This window comes from Silurus meridionalis, chromosome 9, assembly GCF_014805685.1.
Source record: "Silurus meridionalis isolate SWU-2019-XX chromosome 9, ASM1480568v1, whole genome shotgun sequence".
Classification (NCBI taxonomy): Eukaryota; Metazoa; Chordata; class Actinopteri; order Siluriformes; family Siluridae; genus Silurus; species Silurus meridionalis.
Genome location: NC_060892.1, coordinates 17,072,491 through 17,093,102, shown reverse-complemented (window position 1 = coordinate 17,093,102; position 20,612 = coordinate 17,072,491). Strand labels below are relative to the sequence as shown.

At 42.4% G+C, this 20,612-nt stretch overlaps 1 protein-coding gene across 6 annotated transcripts in view; it reads left to right on the top strand.

The window, feature by feature from the left end:
- Positions 1 to 20,612, top strand: part of herc1 (HECT and RLD domain containing E3 ubiquitin protein ligase family member 1) — a 43,737-nt gene that overhangs the window by 17,119 nt on the left and 6,006 nt on the right. For 3 of the 6 annotated variants that reach the window (XM_046858233.1, XM_046858238.1, XM_046858232.1), the window contains exons 27-65: positions 97 to 315; positions 543 to 663; positions 741 to 978; positions 1,319 to 1,488; positions 1,588 to 1,743; positions 1,982 to 2,088; positions 2,579 to 2,689; positions 2,801 to 2,971; positions 3,096 to 3,335; positions 3,573 to 3,656; positions 3,739 to 4,259; positions 4,910 to 5,598; positions 5,714 to 5,930; positions 6,048 to 6,208; positions 6,347 to 6,463; positions 6,537 to 6,750; positions 6,824 to 6,942; positions 7,047 to 7,276; positions 7,605 to 7,873; positions 8,284 to 8,336; positions 8,418 to 8,633; positions 8,944 to 9,118; positions 9,277 to 9,544; positions 9,631 to 9,844; positions 11,057 to 11,262; positions 11,399 to 11,526; positions 11,640 to 11,776; positions 13,014 to 13,214; positions 13,353 to 13,483; positions 14,237 to 14,448; positions 14,548 to 14,668; positions 15,087 to 15,233; positions 15,333 to 15,434; positions 16,266 to 16,439; positions 17,445 to 17,789; positions 18,077 to 18,142; positions 18,232 to 18,357; positions 18,447 to 18,585; positions 18,765 to 18,946. In XM_046858233.1, coding sequence (XP_046714189.1) covers positions 97 to 315; positions 543 to 663; positions 741 to 978; positions 1,319 to 1,488; positions 1,588 to 1,743; positions 1,982 to 2,088; positions 2,579 to 2,689; positions 2,801 to 2,971; positions 3,096 to 3,335; positions 3,573 to 3,656; positions 3,739 to 4,259; positions 4,910 to 5,598; positions 5,714 to 5,930; positions 6,048 to 6,208; positions 6,347 to 6,463; positions 6,537 to 6,750; positions 6,824 to 6,942; positions 7,047 to 7,276; positions 7,605 to 7,873; positions 8,284 to 8,336; positions 8,418 to 8,633; positions 8,944 to 9,118; positions 9,277 to 9,544; positions 9,631 to 9,844; positions 11,057 to 11,262; positions 11,399 to 11,526; positions 11,640 to 11,776; positions 13,014 to 13,214; positions 13,353 to 13,483; positions 14,237 to 14,448; positions 14,548 to 14,668; positions 15,087 to 15,233; positions 15,333 to 15,434; positions 16,266 to 16,439; positions 17,445 to 17,789; positions 18,077 to 18,142; positions 18,232 to 18,357; positions 18,447 to 18,585; positions 18,765 to 18,946 — 7,497 coding nt within the window. The remainder of the gene's footprint in view (positions 1 to 96; positions 316 to 542; positions 664 to 740; positions 979 to 1,318; positions 1,489 to 1,587; positions 1,744 to 1,981; positions 2,089 to 2,578; positions 2,690 to 2,800; positions 2,972 to 3,095; positions 3,336 to 3,572; positions 3,657 to 3,738; positions 4,260 to 4,909; positions 5,599 to 5,713; positions 5,931 to 6,047; positions 6,209 to 6,346; positions 6,464 to 6,536; positions 6,751 to 6,823; positions 6,943 to 7,046; positions 7,277 to 7,604; positions 7,874 to 8,283; positions 8,337 to 8,417; positions 8,634 to 8,943; positions 9,119 to 9,276; positions 9,545 to 9,630; positions 9,845 to 11,056; positions 11,263 to 11,398; positions 11,527 to 11,639; positions 11,777 to 13,013; positions 13,215 to 13,352; positions 13,484 to 14,236; positions 14,449 to 14,547; positions 14,669 to 15,086; positions 15,234 to 15,332; positions 15,435 to 16,265; positions 16,440 to 17,444; positions 17,790 to 18,076; positions 18,143 to 18,231; positions 18,358 to 18,446; positions 18,586 to 18,764; positions 18,947 to 20,612) is intronic. The other 3 variants (XM_046858237.1, XM_046858235.1, XM_046858234.1) reach the window with 3 other exon arrangements.

Here is a 20,612-nt window from a genome sequence, read left to right as displayed (position 1 = left end):
CAGAGTTAACAAATTGCAGTATTATAAGAGCTGATAATCATTTGGGTATGTGCTGTTGTAGGAGAATAATTGTAATTGTTGTTTCTGTGTGCGAAGCTGCGATTGGATGCCCTTCATCAGATCGTGGTTTTAATATCTGGGATGGAGGAGAAAAGTCAGGCTGTAGTAGAGGGCATAGCAGGGCGTGGGTCCGCCACTTTTCACTCTGCCTCCTTGCTGACTTCAGTCAGACTGCAGTTCTTGGCCGGATGCTTTGGCCTTGGCGCCTGTAACGGGGGACTAAAGGGTGAAAGCGTCCAGCTGCACCACTACCAGGTAATCATCATGGTTGTGTACACTGTTACACACATGGTTCTTCTTCAGCCTTAACATGCCATATCTTCATGGCGCTCACTTTGTGTACAGGGGCAGTGCAGTGTCATGCTAGTATATATTGAAAAGATTTATATTATGATGTGAAAAAAAAGTACACCCTCTATAAATTCTTTTGCTTTTTTTTTTTCTTCTTATTCTTCACATCCATGTGTGTTTCTTTGTTCCAGGATGGCATTCGAGCTGCTAAAAAGAAATTACAGATGGACATTCAGACAGCGGTGCATAAAATCTACCAGCAGCTTTCGATCACTCTGGAAAGAGCTCTTCAATCTAATAAGCACCATATAGGTAATCTAGATAAGCATACTTTATTACACACACATACGGTGTGCGCTGAGTATTCATGTGTGTTCTTGTTCACACAGAGGCTCAGCAGAGGCTGCTGTTAGTGACCGTGTTTGCCCTCAGTGTGCGCTACCAGCCCGTCGACGTTTCGTTGGCCATCTCCAGCGGTCTGCTCGATGTGCTTTCTCAGCTGTGCGGTAAGGAAACCCTGCTGGGACACACCCTCCAGCTCCTGCACAAACCTGCCGGCTCTCAGCTCAGCACAGCGCTCAAAGTGGCTAGCACCCGACTACTGCAGATCCTTGCCATCAGCACCGGGTAAAAAATACAAATACTGCTGTTAACTAACACCACAGCCAGAGGTTCCAACACTTGTTTTGGCAAATTATGATATGAATTTTATGTGACATCAAGACTTTTGTACAATTAAGTGATTTCATGCACAGTGAAGTTAAATTGACGATCTCTGTCTCTCTTTAACTGTAACACCATCATTAGCTTTGTGCACATAGGTGGACATTAGGTCACCTGACTAAACATTACCTTAAGTAAAACAAGTAAATAAAGATGGTTAAGGTTGCATTATGCTCTGAAATCAGTGGCACACACACACACACACACCCACACCCACACACTAACTGCTGCTGTTTCGTTATAGGACGTACGCTGATCGATTGAGCCCTAAAGTTGTTCAGGCTCTGCTGGACCTGCTCTGCAGTCAGCTGAAGACTTTGCTGTCTCAGGCTGCAGGAAATGTTCTCAGCACAGGTCCAGAGTCTGAGGAGAAGACAGACGATGGTGCAGACACAATGAAAAAAGACTTTAAGGGTAACTCAGGGTTGCACATGTATCATTTCTCAAACTGCTTTACTGAGATTTTTTATCAGATACACATGCATGAAAATAAAAGTGTGTTTTGTGTTTTAGCGTTACTGCGTAAGCAGCACACGGCAGAGCTACATTTAGGAGACTTTCTAGTGTTTCTGAGAAGAGTTGTATCTTCAAAAGCTATCCAGTCCAAGATGGCGTCACCTAAATGGACCGAAGTGCTGCTTAACATTGCAGCTCAAAAATGCTGTTCAGGTATCTCACAGTATAGTGTTATTTATTTTAAAAAATTATTCGTTTTAAGGTTAGGACCTGTAACTTCTAATTAAATATGTTTTATATATTAGAATTATATTTTTATTTAAATACTTAATGTTGTCTAAAATAATACAAATATAATTTTTTAAATGTTATACTTATTTTGTATTTACATAAGTGTTTATTCAAAATGTTACCTTTATTATTTTATTTATTTATTTATTATGTATTTTAGGTGTACCACTCGTGGGGAATTTGAGAACACGACTGCTTTCCTTGCATGTCTTGGAGGCTGTTCTACCAGCCTGTGAAAGTAGCGTTGATGATCATCAGATGACACAGGTCACAATCTAAACACTACTGATGCTTGGGTAGCCAATTAATCAAGTTTCCTTTACTCAGTTTCGAAAGGAACGTCCAAAAATGTTTAAAAAAATGGAACCAATTCAATGGTATACTTTTGCCTTTAAGTTTGAAACATGTGTCTTGTTTACAAGATGAACTATTAACGTTTAGGGTGTCACTACTTTCCAACCCGGGGTCTATCACAGGAATCCTGAGTGGGAAGCCAGAAAATAAACGGATTGAAAAGTTAGAAATGATATGAGGTTGACCATGGCCATATACATGATAGTATGCCCTATTTACTGATCATATACAGTATAGAAAGACAATTACTTGTATGTATTGTGTTTTTGTTTGATTACTCGATTAATAATTGTAATTAAAAACAAAAGTAGCAAAGTTTTGTCTTCTATTTAAAGCTTTGTTGTGCAATATAGTCCACCATTAATTACTTTTTTTTTTTTTTTTTTTTCTCCTCCAAAACCAGGTGGTAGAACGGTTGTTTTCTCTTCTGTCAGACTGCATGTGGGAGGCTCCTGTCGCTCAGGCCAAACACATCGTCCACCTGAAGGAGAAAGAGCAAGAGGTCAAACTTCAGGTAAACAAAACAAACTAGGATAGAAGAACAAATTGTTTAGGGATAGGGATAATGAATATTTTTCTCTTCCTATGTTAATTGGATTACATGAACCATTTATGTGTGTGTCAGGGTGAGTCCGAGGAGGAGGAAGAGAACCTGCCTGTTCAGGAAGTGATCTTTGACCCTGAAAAGGCGCAGTGCTGTGTGGTGGAAAATGGCCAGGGTCTGACACATGGCAGCGGTGGGAAAGGCTATGGTCTGGCTGCTACAGGAATTTCATCAGGTTGCTACCAGTGGAAGGTAGCATACACACACATGCACCTCTAAATACACTGGCATTAATTTCACTTTATAATTTGACCATGGTCCATTTTAACGTTCTGCATGTCTGTAGGCTGTAAATGTGTCTCTTCTTTTTTTTTAGTTCTACATAGTGAAGGAGAACCGTGGGAACGAGGGAACATGCGTGGGTGTGTCTCGCTGGCCCGTACACGACTTCAACCACCGCACCACAGCTGACATGTGGCTGTACCGTGCCTACAGCGGAAACCTGTACCACAATGGGGAACAGACGCTCACACTGTCCAGCTACACACAGGGCGACTACATCACCTGCGTGTTGGACATGGAGGCTCGCACCGTGTCCTTTGGCAAGAACGGAGAGGTCAGGTGGACTAAAGATCGCAGATATAAACTTGTCATGTTATTGAGAAATCGCATTTCTTTGTCTTGAATTTGATCGATTTTTTTTTTTTTATCAACATCCTGACTGAGAAGATTATATATACATGAGTGTATTTGATTACACCAAGTACATTAATATAAGTAGACCTGTGATTTGTGGCTGCACTATTTACAGAGCTGCTGTTGTAGAAAATTCATCAACACCTTCTTTATATAGGAACCTAAACTGGCTTTTGAAGATGTGGATGCTGCCGAGCTTTACCCGTGCGTCATGTTCTACAGCAGCAACCCAGGCGAAAAGGTAACAAACTGAGAATTGTGTATATGATGTATATAGTCTGGTAGTTATAAACCCTCTTTAACACATTCCGGTTCGTTTGCAGGTCAAAATCTGCGACATGCAAATGCGAGGCACACCACGTGACCTATTACCAGGTGACCCCATTTGCAGCCCCGTGGCCACAGTCCTTGCTGAGGCCGTGTCTCAGTTAGTAAGGATTTTGCACCGCTCGGACGACTGGACGCAACCCATCAACAGGTGCATACTCCAACGGCTGCAGCAGATCCACGGCTGTCTGCACGACTGCGCTCCAACCACAGGTGGTGCGAGACTCCGTAAGAGTCGCTCAGCTCAGAGCCGTGACGAGCAGGACGAGGTGAAGGAAGAGGACCGGGACGAGGAGCGAGGCAGAAGCGGAAGGGAGCTGACGGAGGTGCAGCTGCGTACACTCTGTAACCTGATATGGCCGGTGCTAGCTGTGATCGGAGGTGTGGACGGTGGGCTGAGGGTTGGAGGGCACTGTGTGCACAAGCAAAGTGGGAGACACGCCACCCTGCTGGGTGTGGTGAAGGAGGGCAGCATGTCAGCTAAGGTGCAGTGGGATGAGGCAGAGATCACCATCAGGTGAGAGATTAAATACCTGCATTATTAATTTTGGTGAACTTATAATGTTTCTGTTAGGCTGTTGGTCTGTTTTTTATTTTCCCCTCTTATTTACTTTTAAAACCTGCATATCCTGTAGCATTACCCCTCGTCTGTGTGCCTATATCTCTTTCTCTCTCTCTCTCGCTCTCTCACACACACACACGCACACCCACACACATTTTGTCTGTCTCTTTTAATTTAGCCTGTCTCTTAGTTTTTCTGTTTTTTTTTTCTTTCTCTTCCCGTTTATTTATCTTTTCATCTTTACTTTTCTGTTTATTGTGTTGCCTCTTTTCTGTCTCAGCCTTTCTTTTTCCTTTCTTGTTTCTCTCTCTTTCTTCCTTTCTCATACTCTTACTCTCCATATTATATTTCCATCCTTTACTTCTTTCTCATTTGTCTTTTCCTTTTCTCTGTGTCTCTGTCTGATTCACCATTTTTACCTTTTCATCTTTTTCCTCCTCTTTTTAATTGCTGTGTTCCACTCTCTCATGCTTTTAAGTAGGTTCATGTGTTTTGCATGTCCTCCTCACCTCCACCCTTACACTCTCTTTCTCTCTATCTACCTCTCTGCTTCTTCTCGTCTTCTCTACCACTTCATGTTCTTTCACATCCACTCCTCACTGAAGCTTCCCCGCTTTCTGGTCACCTAGTGACACGCCGTTGTATAACCTGGAGCCGTGCGAGCCACTACCCTTTGACGTGGCACGTTTCCGAGGTCTTACCGCTGCGCTGCTTCTGGACCTCACCACTCTGGTTTCGCTCCTGGACGATGGCACCAAGCTCTCGACTTCATCCGGCTCCTCTTCCTCATCACGCCGCCATGAGCGCCGACATCGGCACGAGCCTCATGAGACAGAAATTGAAGACGTGCCTGGCGACCTCCGTGTCTCTCACAGCTTGGATGAAGTGCGCTCCCATGCTCACACCAGCACCCATGCTGAGCCGCAAAAGGCACCTGTGTTGGCTGAGGTCCACGCCGTGCAGCTTTCCTACCTCTGCCTCGGTGCCATGAAGAGCCTAAGCGTCCTGCTGAGCTGCAGCAAGTACGCCGAGCTCCTGCTCATCCCTAAGGCAGTTCCTGACAGCGGCCACAACTCGGATTGCGGTAGCCCGAGCATCAGCGTCTCGCAGGAGGAGGCAGAGATGCGTTCAGCTCTGCAGTTCCTAATGAGGCACATGGTGAAGCGGGCCGTGATGAGGTCACCCATTAAACGTGTGCTGGGATTGGCAGAACTGGAGCGGGCACAGGCCATGATTTACAAACTTGTTGTCAGTAGTGTGTTGGAGGAGCAAGAGGGTGGAAGAACCAAGCAATGTGAGTTTTTTTAACACACACACACAATGTTATTTGAATTAATACTGAATCTTATTATTTTGTTTGATTGATTGTGTGTGTGTGTGTGTGTGTGTGTGTGTGTGTGTGTGTGTAGCTGAGGGTGAGTGTGAGGAGGTGGAAGGTGAGCAGCAGTTCCAGACTCCTGTCACTACCTCACCATCTGCCTCCAGCAGCACCTCATTTATGAGCTCCTCCCTAGAGGACACCACCACTGCAACTACACCTGTCACCACAGCAACCACACCAGTAACAGATGCTGAGACTGTGCCAGCTGCAGAATCACCAGGAGTTATGCCTCTCAGCCTGCTCAGGTATATATCCATTCACACACAGAATGCTCTGGTATCTGTGTCATGTTTAAAATATGTGTATTTAGGGGTGTGTGTGTGTGTGTGTGTGTGTGTGTGTGTGTGTGTGTGTGTGAGCAGACAGATGTTCTCCAGCTACCCCACCACTACGCTACTACCCGCTCGCCGAGCTCAGACTCCTCCAGTCTCATCCCTGCCCACATCACCTTCAGACGAGCACGGCCGGAGACAAAGTTTTACCTCACCTGAGACTCAGCCTGCCAGAACCACCAACAGGACAGGTACACAAACACACACACACACACACACACACACACACACACACACACACACAAAGTTATGATCATGAGACTTACTATTTTAAGAGCCACTAGGAGGCATTGGTGCGTGTGTTTACATTTCTATTTTATTATGTGCAGCACTGTCAGACCCCAGCAGCCGTCTCTCCACATCTCCTCCTCCACCTGCCATCGCTGTGCCCCTGCTTGAGATGGGGTTTCCTCTCAGACAGATCCTGAAGGCTCTAGAAGCAACAGGTACACACACACCCTCATAGACATACACACACTCGTTCAACTCCCGTGTGTTTACTTGAACTCTGTAATCCAGGTACGCGAGGTGAGGCCGACGCCCAAAACATCACCGTTTTAGCTATGTGGATGATCGAACACCCCGGCACTGAGGACTCGGAAGAGCGCACCATATCTTCTGAGTTTTCGGGTGCAGCCATTGGAGGCAAGAGTGCGGAGAGGAGCTATCTGCGCTCACCTGGAGACATTCCCAATGCAGACGCCACAGAGCCGGAGGAAGGATTCAGTGAAAGGTATAAAAGATATGTTATTATTTTTATTTTAGTTTTATAAATTCAGTCACTTACAGTGGAGCTCTTATCTCAGCCCTGAAGGATTGGATCAAGACACTGCCTCTGCTTCCACCGGCCACACCCGTAGGCGCTCAACCGCTAGTAGAAAGCATCGCTTTGATCTGGCTGCACGCACATTACTGGCTCGTGCAGGTATTTTTCTGTTTCTCACTCTTTGTTCCTCTTCATCATAACAAACACACATACATCATTGTATTCCTAAAGTTCACTGATGTGCTGGTGGATGTTCTCTGTAGCTGGACTGTACCATTCGGTGCAGGCCCACCGCTCACAGGTGCGCAGAGAGGGGCCTGGGCTGCAGCAGGACTCGGGCTCACTGGGAGGAGTTTATGACTTCAACCTGGATGAGGAGCTGGAGCTGGAGCTGGACCAAGAGGCGATGGAGGCTATGTTCACCCAGGAGCTCGCTTCAGACTCTGACATACTGGGAATGTGGATTCCGGAGGTACTGGATTGGCCAACATGGGTGTGTGCGACCGCGGCCTGGGGCTGCAGCTACTTTCCTACTTACTCTTAAGCTTGTTAATCAAGGAGGAACACACACACACACACACACACACACACACACACACACACACACACATTTGTATACAAGCTCAAACACTTAAACAGATTGTTGCATGCTGCGATTGTTGTTTATTTAACAGCACATTGAGTATTTTAATTAACAAAACCTCTTCCTCTTTTAACACACTAACACTGCTAACTGCTGCAGCGTAAAATCACATCCTCAAACTTTGCAGTTTCAGGTGTCACATTTTTGTATTTTTTTTTTTTTACATTTTTTTATGTAGCATGTGTGCGAGTCAGAGGAACGCGAGGAGGTTGTAGTCTGTGAGCTCTGCGACATGAATGTGTCCAGCTTTAACCAGCACATGAAGAAGAGCCATCCCGGATGTGGACGAAGCGCCAATCGTCAGGGTTACCGTAGCAATGGGTCCTACGTGGACGGATGGTTTGGGGGCGAGTGTGGAAGCGGAAACCCTTATTACCTGTTGTGTGGGAGCTGCAGAGAAAAGTACCTCGGTATGAAGAGTAAGCACAAAGGAGTGGTGCCGGAGAGGTGAGTATTACAAGGACATGTAGGCGGAGCTAGATACAAGTGCAGATCACTGATAATGCAGTCCATTAAGGTCTTTGTAATGTCTGTGGCTTGGTAGCTATTTAGAGAAAACTTTTACTGAAGATCCATTTTAAAGTGAATGCAAAATTGTTAGCATTAGGAAAAATCATTTGTGTATCAGTTGTCTTTGCAGTGATGTTGCCTTTTTCTCCATAAAGACTTTCATTTCATTTGAATCTTCATTTGCCTGTGATTTTATATCATGTATTATTATTATAATTTTTTTTTTTTTTTACACCAACCCTTTAGACTAAGACACAGATTGTCTTAGTAGTGGTATTTTACTCATAACTTATATCCAGTCTTTGTGCCATGCTATATTCTTCCAACTAATGTTTTTTTTCTTCCAGATATAAGGGCCAGGCTCCAGACCTACTGGGAAAACAGGACAGTGTCTATGAAGGTATTTTATATTTCTTAAATAAAAGGGTTTAGCATGTACTTAAGATACGCTTTTTAATGTTTTTTTTTGTTCTGTTTATATGTGTGGGTTCTACAGAGGACTGGGACATGCTGGACTTGGACGAGACGGAGAAGCTTACGGGCGAGGAGGAGTTTGAGCTTCTTTCAGCGCCGTTGGGACTCACAGAACGCAAACCAGTCCCTGAAGCTGTTCATTTCCCTGACACAGACCCCCTTGGAGCCTCAGTTGCCATGGTTACCGCTACAAATAGCATGGAGGAGACCCTCCTGCAGATAGGCAAGATTGACATGACCTCCTCCTTACTCAATAAATTGAGGTTTCCTGAAGCTAATATTACTCTTTAATGGAGGCTTTTTTCATTTTTGTTTGAGCATTGATTAAGAAAGAAAAACGTGGAGCACTAAATAATTTGAATTTGAAGAGTAAAAGTATGTCGATAAACTGCATTTCAGAATGTATGTAAGAAAGAGAGTGCAGCCTAAAATTGGGTTTTATTAGAAGGATACGTCTTGTTTGGTCATCAGTAGAGTCAGTAGAGTGATCTGTATGCTCATGTGTGTAATTAATCTGTGTATGTCACTTTCAGGCTGTCAGAGTTCGGTGGATAAGAGCTCTTCAGGACGTATGTGTTTGGGCGAGCAGGCTGCAGGGCTTCAGAATTCCGCCGATCGTATGGTGGCTTTGAGGAGAGTCACAGCAGCTGCCCAAGTTCTGGTGGCCAGAACTATGGTGATGAGAGCACTGTCTCTGCTTTCAGTCAGGTAAGTGGGTGTGATGGAGAGAGAGAGAGAGAGAGAGTATGTGTGTGTGTGTGTGTGTGTGTGTGTGTGTGTGTGTCTGGTTGCCTTTCACCTGCAGACCATCTTTTAGCAGACACTCATATCCAGCATATGGTATAAATATGTTTTGTGTCTACCAGCGGTTCTAGCTGCAGTCTCGCTGCTGGACTGGAGTCCCTGGGATTAACAGACATTAGGACCCTGGTGCGTTTGATGTGTCTGGCTGCAGCTGGTCGTGCCGGTCTCTCAACGGGTCTTGCCTCAGGCCCTGGTGCTTTAGAGCGGCCACGTGGCACCAACAAACCCACCAAACCTATTTCCTGTCTGGCCTACCTCAGCACTGCTGTGGGCTGCCTCGCCTCAAACAGCCCCAGTGCTGCCAAGCTCCTCGTCCAGCTTTGCACTCAGGTGAGTAACCTTTCATTGGTACTCCTACTCATCACGAATCGCAGCTATGCAAATTGTAATCGTATTCCTCACTCTTGTCAAAATAGAACCTGATTTCAGCAGCTACAGGAATGAACCTGACCACAGTGGATGATCCAATCCAGAGGAAGTTCCTGCCCAGTTTCCTACGGGGTGTGGCTGAGGAAAACAAACTCATCACGTCGCCAAACTTTGTAGTGACGCAGGCTCTTGTGGCACTCTTAGCTGATAAAGGAGCGAGACTAAGACCTGGTTACGACAAAGCAGAACTGGAGAAGAGAGGTTAATTTCACACACTGAAATTATTTTCTGATTCACACTTAGAAACAGATTCAGCTAGTTTTTTTTTTTTGTTTGTAGTGAAATTTATATAAAAAAAAAAAAAAAGAAGAATTTGGCAAATTGTTCATTTCAAATCACTTCCTGTTAAAATGATGAACCTTGGTGACATTTCAGCTGCTATAAAACATGTATTTTTGGTGTTTGTCTGCATGTTTGGAGTCATGCACATTTATTTTTATTTTGGGTAATTTTATTTATGTTCCTAAAGCAGATTGATGGGGCTGATGATATCCTGGATTTTTTTTTTTTTATGTACCGTAATTTCCGGACTATTAAGCGCACTCAAATATAAGCCGCACCCACTGAATTTGACAAAGATTTTTATTTTGAACATAAATACGCCGCACCTGTCTATAAGCCTACATTTAAACTGATGAACTTTACACAGGCTTTAACGAAAGACAGTACCTGTTACACGGCTTGTATCTAAACAGTAGCCTACCAAGAAAGTTATTGTTCACTGTCTTTCTCTTTCCTTTCACAACAATTTCTCTCGAAGGTTTTTCTTTTGGCATCGTCGTGCGTTTAAAAATCACCATCGGTGAAGCTTTTCTCCCGATGCCGTGCAGCTCAGAACACAGGTGAAGTGCGTTTTTTCATGCCCGGTTGTTTTCAGCGTGACGGATGATTCGCATTTCCTGTTGACAGTCCGAGTGAGCGGCAGATCAAACTTTAGAGGAACCTCATCCATATTTATGATGTGTTGCGGCTCGATTCAGTGGGAGCGCGATTAACCTGCGCGATTAACCTGTTTGGCAATTTCATTGGTCTAATGTTATGGGGCTCAGTTTTTTGGCATGAAGATTGTGAAACCGGGATTTCATTGTTTAAGCCGCGGGGTTCAAAACGTGGGGAAAAAGTAGAGGCTTATAGTCCGGAAAATACGGTAGTATTAACAAAATGTAATTTAATTGTACATAATTTTCAGGTATCATGGTATATATCAAATATTTTTTTGGTATCATGTATATATAGAATATTTTGTTGTTTCATTCTCAGCAGATGTTTTGGCTTCTTTGATGTCAGATTTTTTTCACTCCTTGTTCCTCTCACTTTGTGTGTGGGTGTGTTTCTCAAATCCATCCTTAATCCCTTTTGCAGGGTTAATTTTCTCTCTCTATGCCCACCTTTCCTGTCCCTTCTCTGTTCTAGGCCCTTTGGATCTAGCCAATGCGCTGGCCGCATGCTGTCTCTCGTCTCGCCTCTCCTCACAGCATCGCCAATGGGCCGCACAGCAACTGGTGCGGACGCTCGCCGCTCACGACCGAGACAACCAGAGCCGACCACAGACCTTTGCCGACATGGCAGGCGATTTACGCAAGTGCTCTACCATCAAGCTAGAGGCTCACCAGGGCAGAGTATGTACCAAATTCATCTTTAGAAATAGTTAGTTTCTGTCCACAAGTGTTTTATTCCTCTTATAACTCACCTTGGCAGTTTATTTACATCATTGGCAACATTTAAAACACATTTATTTATTTTTTCTCCTTGTAGGTAATCTCCTGTGGGTGGTGTAATAAGAAAAGTCTTTTGGCGACCAGCGGTAGTGACGGAACTGTTCGAGTCTGGAACGTAAACAAGAACCAGTACACTCTTCAGCAGACATGTGTCTTTAACAAAGCGTGAGTTCTTCCTGTGACGCCAGCAGATTTGCACTACCTTGCTCTGTAAAATACAGTGTAGTGTAAATGGTATGCTTGATTGTGATGATGGTTCTGTGGGTTTATGTTGTCAGAGATGGTACCCCTGAGGAGTTTTCTAGCGGGCTGGGTTCTCCAAGTGACCCAAGTTTGGCACCCGTGGCTTGGAGCGTAAGCGGAAAGTTTTTAGCAGCAGCCATGGAGAAAGTGGTCAACATCTGGCAGGTCAACGGTAAGTCAATTTTTATATATATATATATATATATATATATATATATATATATATATATATATATATATATGGATATATAGATAGATAGATAGATAGATAGTGGAACCCACTTATCTCGACCTCGGTTAAGTCAACGTTTTTGAAGTGGAACCGCCAAATTCTCGCTTTGTCTAAGCATTTTTTTTAATGGTTATGTTGACATTTTTTATGTTGCCGAACCCTAATATCTCGAGCACTGGGGGGGGAAAACTGCCATTTAACGTCAGTTATGTCGATCGGCACTGTGCAGCCGCAGAAGAACTCGCGAAAGTGCCGGAAAAATCAAGCCTTACAGATGCTACAGGTATTCTATTGTATACTGGTGAATCTCTGCTGTTAGTTAGTGCACATATGCCTTTTGTTGTTAAATGTTATGCGATGAATGGGAGGCGAAAGCCGTGCTTGGTAGGAGCATGGCGCTTGGTAGGAGCGTGGCGCGGCGCTTGGTAGGAGCGCAGCGCGGAGCGCGGGATGAGCAGCAAAAGCATAGAATTAACAATGGCAGGGTCGGGGGGGAATCCGCGATGCGCATTGGGAAGAAAAGAGCAGCCGTTGAGAGAGTGCCAGTGGGAAGGCACGTACCGGGATACACACGAGCGATAACAACGACCACCATGAACCAACATATACCCACAATAACGGACAGTGAGAGTGTGGAAGTTTAAATAGGAGCTGGTGATGAGTGCTAAACGAGCACCACATGTGCGCGATTAAAGCCGGTCAGGAATACAGTACATGTTTGTTAACTGTCAGGAATCCACCTCCCACGCCCCCATCGGCGTGGCAGGTGGATTCCTGACAGTTAACAAACATGTACTGTATGTATTTTTATAGCATGCCTTCATCAAACAAATCGCAACGCTGTTGTGTAAAAAAACCTCCAAAAACACGTGCATGCACATTTTCATTTATTAACGCACATCATGTACATAAAGAAATTTCAAGCACGTTAAAATATTGCCGCCATATTGATTTTCGTTTATCTCGATCTTTTTGGCGACCCCCTAGGACATCGACATAAAACTGTGTGTGTTTGTGTTTGTGTGTGTGTGTGTTTGTGTGTGTGTTTGTGTGTGTGTTTGTGTGTGTGTGTGTGTGTGTGTGTTTGTGTGTGTGTGTGTGTGTTTGTGTGTGTTTGTGTGTGTTTGTGTGTGTTTGTGTGTGTTTGTGTGTGTGTGTGAATGCGCACACTGGTTAGGTGGTAAGGGATTGTTGGACCTGCAGCCTCACTGGGTGTCCACGCTGGCATGGCCAGAGAATGAGGCAGGGTGTCTCTGGGCTGGAGAGCCTCGAGAGCTTCTATTAGTTGGTCGCATAGATGGAACCCTGGGACTTCTTGAAGTTCTAGATGCTTCAAACATGCAGAGAACCGAACTACTGCACTGCTACAGGAAAGACGGTATTACACACACACACACACCCACACACACACACCCAATAACAAGACCTTTACTGTTTAGACCCCTTTATTTGTTCTCATTTTTATCTTCGATTATGTATTTTTTTTATTGATTATGTATGTATTGATGTATTTTAGTGGCTGTGATGAACATTGCATGGTACAGCGAGGATCGACCATTTGCTGTCGGCTATGCCGACGGAAAGCTTTTGATTGGCTGTAAAGAAGCCCTGGAGAATGGATCTATAGTCATCATTGATGCTCATAAGGTTAGAGGCACACTGCATATCATTACTATAACAGAATACAATGTAATATTGCTTGAATATTTGTCAGGGGTATTATGTTCTATTTATTTTGTTAAAATGTTCTCTTTGATTAGTTTTGTAATGTTCGTTTGAGGACACAGATTTAAACAACCTTTTTAGATATTACTTGTACGTAGAAGTATTAAATTGAAGTGCATTGAGGAATTTTTTTATTTAGCTTAATATAAAATATCTGAAATGAGATGAGAGAAGTCACACTTATTTTAAATATAATAAGTGCATATACCATAATCACATCTTTCTTAAAACTACTATAAAAAGTATTATCTTTGTTTTTTATTTAATATTTAAGCTGTAAATATTTGTTAAAACTAAGTATTGTTTAAACAGACTGTTATTTCTTTCTTTTTCTTAAATTTAGAACTTAAAATAAGGTCAGAGATGTCTTATTTCTGGTAAATATAATGCTAGCACTTTTGTAGAAAGCAGATACTACAAAAAGCTAATAAAAGCTATTGGTAAAAAAGAAATTACATGATTAATGTAAAGCAATATAGAGAATCCTTAATACATTAAATCACCCCCTGATATACATAACTTCTGGGGAATTGTTTAGATTTACTATCCAGTACATAAATTGAGTTGTTTTGCATGTAAAATCATCTTTTGAATATTTTAAACAATACGTCTTGAAGAATATTGTGTTTATTTTCTTTTAGAAACTGATTAATTTCACCCTGTATTTGTGTTTAGGAAAGCGTCAATTCCCTGCACTGGGCTCCTGGAGGGCAAATTTTATTAAGCTGTGCCAAAGAAGAAACTGTGTGCCTGTGGGCGGAATCTGGGGCAGGGCTCGGGCGCAGCTGGGTGTGTCTCCAGACCATCGTTCACCCAAGTGTAGTGAATGCTGTTGCCTGGTGTGGCCTATCCGGACAGGGTCTTAAAGCACTAAACATGCTTGCCACGTATGCACGCGCGCACACACATACACACACAGAGAGAATGAAAACATCTTTTACACATTGTCCATCACACACAAATGTACTACTGTGTGTGCTTTCCAGGTGTTGTCAGAATGGTTTGGTGTCTGTGTGGACTGTGCCACAGGACCCCTTAGTTTTCTCTAAGTCCAGCTCACCCTGCACAGATGCATGGTGGGAAACAGAGTCCAAGTCCAAACCCAGGGTAAGATCACACTATTTTTGATTTGTGTTTATTCTTTTTAATTGATTGAATAATTGTTTGATTGATTAACATTTCTTTATACATTTTTCATTTAAGCTTCTGCTCAATTTTCTAATTCAAATCATGAGTTTTTAAAAAACATTAAAAAGTACTACTTTTTTTTTATAAAATAGAAAGTTGCACAATATTGACTATTTTAATCTTCGTGAGTAACCAGGGCTTTGTTTTATATCCCATCCAATCAGATTGCAAGTTTCTAGAAACTTGAATAAAACAAAGGCTTGTGTGTGTGTGTGTGTGTGTGTGTGTGTGTGTGTGTGTGTGTGTGTGTGTGTGTGTGTGTGTGTGTGTGTGTGTGTGTGTGTGTGTGTGTGTGTGTGTGTGTGTGTGCGCGTGCGTGTGCGCACACAATTTTCAGTTTACCCCACTATGGTACGAGGGAGCAGTGTGTGTCTACCAGCTGCGAGGTCACATGACTCCGGTCAGGACTATAGCATTCAGTCCTGATGGCCTTGCTCTGGTGTCTGGTGGTGTTGGTGGTCTCCTAAACATCTGGTCTCTCCGAGTCAGTAAAACACACATGCACACACTCATTTATGATCTCATGAGGTTTCTAGTACTATGAGTAATGTTTATTTGCGTGTGTGTGTGTCTGTGGCTCTAGGATGGCTCCGTTTTACAGACGGTGGTTGCAGGTTCTGGAGCAATTCAGAGCACTGGATGGATCCCGGATGTTGGTGTGGCTGTCTGTTCCAATCGCTCAAAGGTTATACACTAACTCGTTTTATATATATATATATATATATATATATATATATATATATATATATATATATATATATATATATATATTGTTTTAAACATGTCGAGTAAAGAATTTTGCTTTAAATGTTATTTTATTTACATTAACCATTTTTCCATACAGTCGGCATGATATTAGCTTGAAGTAGTGTGTGTTTAAGAGTGTGTAATTTATATATATATATATATATATATATATATATATATATATATATATATATATATATATATATATATAATCTTAATAATGAAAAATATTAAACTCTCACAGTTGAAGTGAATTCAATAATTCTTTGTATTTATTTATCTTAATATAAAATGTGTGAAGATATGAGAGAAATCACACTTATTTTAAATAAATTAAATGCATATACCATAATCTCATCTTTCTAAAAACTATTATAAAAAGTGTTATCTTTGTTTTTTGTTTAATATTTAAGCTGTAAATATTTGTTTGTTTAAACAAAACTGATATTTGCACAGATTTAGAATGTGTTAAATAATCTATTAAAATTCATTAAGTACAATTAACGAAAGTATAATTTTATTAAAATGCATTGTATGTTTAAGTTTATTTAAGTTGTAATTAAAGTTAAAGTTATTAACTTGTTTACTTAATGATAGTTATCAATTATGACAAGAAGTTAACTTATTGTATGAATATAAAAACTGTTTTCAAGAAATAGAATAACATGATAGACTTAAGTAAAATAGTAATAATAAATAAATGCCATTAAATTAAAAATGTTAAATATTAAGTTCACTTATTGTTTTTTTTTATTTTTTTGCTTTGCAGGATGTTTTGGTTGTGAACTGCTCTAGTGAGTTCATGGCTGCTAATCACGTGCTAGCGACATGCCGCACTGCTCTGAAAAAGCAGGGTATTGTGGGATTGAACATGGCTCCCTGTATGCGTACTTTCCTCGAGAGACTTCCCATCATGCTTCAGGAACAGTACACCTACGAGAAGGTGCACTACCTATCTGTTATTTTAGGGGTTTACTGATCAGTGTTGTCTATTATTCTGCATTTATTAGTGTATAAGTCCATTTATAAACCACTGTTCATATGCTGCATTTTAGAAACAATGTTCCTGTAATATGATGTTCCTGAGTGTTTTATTCCCCTTTTACTACAGCATTGTACCAAAGATTACTGAAAACTGCTACTATCCACTATTTTTTTTATCTCTCTTGAAGTTACTGTAATTTCCGGACTGAATTTGACAAAGATTGTTATTTTGAACATAAATACGCTGCACCTGTCTATAAGCCGCAGGTGTCTACATTGAAACTAATTAACTTTACACAGGCTTTAACGAAAGACAGTGTCTGTTACGTGGCTTGTATCTAAACAGTAGCCTACCAAGAAAGTCATTGTTCACTGTCTTTCTCTTTCCTTTCACAACAATTTCTCTCGAGTTTATCTTTTGGCATCGTCGTGCGTTTAAAAATCACTATTGGTGAATCTTTTCTCCCGATGCCGTGCAGCTCAGAACACAGGTGAAGTGCGTTTTTTTTTCATGCCCGGTTGTTTTCAGTGTGACGAATGTTTCGCATTTCCTGTTGCCAGTCCGAGTGAGCGGCAGGTCCAATGTCAGAGGAACCGCATCCATATTTATGATGTGGTGTGGCCCGATTTAGTGGGAGCGCATCTGATTTAATATAAAGAGTTTAATTGGTTTACCTGAACCCGCTCTGCAATTTCATTGGTCTAATGTTTTGGGGCTCAGTTTTTTGGCATGAAGCTTGTGAAACCGGGAAAAACCCAGAAAAAGCCATAAATTAGCCACTTCATTGTTTAAGCCACGCTGTTCAAAGAGTGGGAAAAAGTAGCAGGTTACAGTCCGGAAAATACTGTAATAAAAAAAAATACATTTATTGAACATTATTCGACACCATCTAACATTCAGAATCCAGTATTTTTTAGGCTTAAAATAAAGATTTGTGTGTCTGTCTGCATGTGTGTGTTGCAGCCTCATGTTGTGTGTGGAGAGCAGTTGATCCACAGTCCGTACATGCAGTGTTTGGCATCTTTGGCAGTTGGTCTGCAGTTGGACGCGTTACTGTGTTGCCCCCCACTGCCTCTTCACCTGCTTCACTGCCCTACCCAGCCTGCCCCTTCCTCATCATCCTCTTCCTCCTCCTCATGTCTGTCAACACACCTACAATCATGGGGCAGTAGTGACTGGGCATGGCTTCACTGCTTCTCCACCACAGTGAAGACGGCTGAGGCGCTCGCTCGTGGTCACACTTTCCCAGAATCCTTTAGTGTGCCGGATCTGGAGCCCGTGGCCAAGGATAAAATAGCTCTGCTAATGGTGCGTTGAACATACTCAACAACACATTAACACACAGTGGTAGCTTTGTTACTCAACTCTGATTTTTATGAAAAATTATTTTTTTTCTTTTGTCAAATCTTTTCTTTTTTTATATGCAATTATTTTCTTATACTTTGTCTATTTTCTAATTTTCATACCTATTTTTCTTGTAATTTTTTTTCTGCTTTGTTATTTTGTGTCTCTATCACTTTGTGTGCATTATCCTACATATAATCCTCTCATTTTCTCTTTTTTTTTTCACGTTATTATACATTTTTTTTATTCAGGACAACAGTAAATGGGTTTCTGGGATGGACGAGCAGTTGATGTCATGGGCCACCTGCAGACCAGAGGTGTCGATATAATGATTTTCTTTCCAGACTTGCTCATTATTAGTCTGTAGGTTAGTTTGAGACTGTGTTTGTATGTCGAATGTGAACAGGACTGGCACCTGGGTGGGAAGTGTGAGGCTTATCTGTGGGGCGCAGGACGACACGGTCAGCTTGCTGAGGCAGGACGGAACATTCTGGTACCAACGCTTGCTCCTTCCTTCTCTCAGGCTCAACAGGTACGTACACACACATGCACACAAAAACAATTTACCAGTGGTGAAACGGTGAAAAGATGGTGACCTAGTGAACATGTTGTCGCGTGTAGGTTGTATGTGGGCAGAACTGCACGTTTATGATTCAGGCGAATGGAACGGTGTCAGCTTGCGGAGAGGGCAGCTATGGCCGTCTGGGTCAGGGCAACTCGGATGACCTGCACATTCTTACTGTCATCTCAGCATTACAAGGTAGTTAACAGTGCTCATGCACACACACATTTATCCAAAAACTTTATCCAGAGAGGTTAAAAAGTGGAAAATAATATAATGTTAACAGTTCATCTGTAGTGTAAACAATAAAATGTTACACACAACCAGATGTGTTGGGTGTTCATTTTGTGTGTGTGTGTTTGTTTGTGTGTGTGTAGGGTTTGTGGTGACTCAGCTGGTCACGTCGTGCGGCTCTGATGGACACTCGATGGCTCTTACTGAGAGTGGTGAGGTGTTTAGTTGGGGAGACGGCGACTATGGAAAACTGGGCCATGGCAACAGTGACCGCCAACGCCGGCCACGCCAAATAGAGGCTCTGCAAGGAGAGGAGGTGGTTCAGGTTAGTAAAAAAACAATTTAAAAAGCACATTCAGGTAGTCCCCGAATTACGATGGTTCGACTTGCCTTGATAGGGAAATGTTGCAGTGCATGCGGTATAATACCCAATTTTAGCTCGTCTCTCTGCTGTTTTTCTGCGTTGCCGGACAGTGAACCAGACCGCGTCCGGCTCCACCTTTCACTTGGGAACCGAACCGGCTCTGGTCTATGTGCCTGCCGATACATACACTGAACAAAATTATAAACGCAACACTTTTGTTTTTGCCTGCATTTTCCATGAGCTGAACTCGGAAGATCTAAGACTCTTTCTATGTACACAAAAGGCCTATTTCTCGAAAATATTGTTCACAAATCTGTCTGAATCTGTGTTAGTGAGCACTTCTTCTTTTACCGAGAGAATCGTCCACCTCACAGGGGTGGCATAACAAGATGCTGATTAAACAGCATGATTATTGCACAGGTGTGCCTCAGGCTGGCCACAATAAAAGGCCACTCTAAAATGTGCAGTTTTATCACACAGCACAATGCCACAGATATTGCAAGTTTTGAGGAAGCGTACAATTGGCATGCTGACTGCAGGAATGTCCACCAGAGATGTTGCCCGTGAATTGGATGTCATTTCTCTACCATAAGCTGTCTTTAAAGGCGTTTCAGAGAAATTGGCAGTACATCCAACCGGCCTCACAACCGCAGACCACGTGTGACCACACCAGCCCAGGACCTCCACATCCAGCATCTTCACCTCCAACATTGTCTGAGACCAGCCAGCCAGACAGCTGCTGCAACAATCGGTTTTGCATAAGCAAAGAATTTCTGCTCAATCTGTCAGAAATGGTCTCAGGAAGGCTCATCTGAACGCTCATCATCCTCATCAGCGTATATGGCAGTGTGTTATACCAATTATAACAATAACCAGCAACTTCGCACAGCCATTGAAGAGGAGTGGACCAACATTCCACAGGCCACAATCAACAACCTGATCGAGTCTTTGCGACGGAGATTTGGTGCACTGCGTGAGGCAAATGGTGGTCACACCAGATACTGGCTTGTTTTTTGGAAATATATATACCGTATTTTCTGGACTATAAGCCACTTCTTTTTTTTCTCCACGCTTTGAACCCCGCGGCTTAAACAATGAAGTGGCTAATTCATGGGTTTTTCCTGGTTTCACAAGCTTTAAGCCAAAAAACCGAGCTCCATAACATTAGACCAATAATATTGCAGAACAGGTTCAGGTGAACCAATGAAATTCTTTATATTAAATTGCGTTCCCACTGAATCGGGCCGCACCACATCATCAATATGGATGAGGTTCCTCTGATGTTTGACCTGCCGCTCACTCGGACTGTCAACAGGAAAAGCGAATCATCAACCAGGCATGAAAAAACACACTTCACCTGTGTTCTGAGCTGCACGACATCCGGAGAAAAGCTTCACCGATGGTGATTTTTAAACGCACGACGATGCCAAAAGATAAACTCGAGAGAAATAGTTGTGAAAGGAAAGAGGAAGACAGTGAACAATGACTTTCTTGGTAGGCTACTGTTTAGATACAAGCCGTGTAATAGACAGTCTTTCGTTAAAGCCTGTGTAAAGTTCATTAGTTTCTGCGACTTATAGACAGGTGCGGCGTATTTATGTTTAAAATCTAAATCTTTGTAAAATTC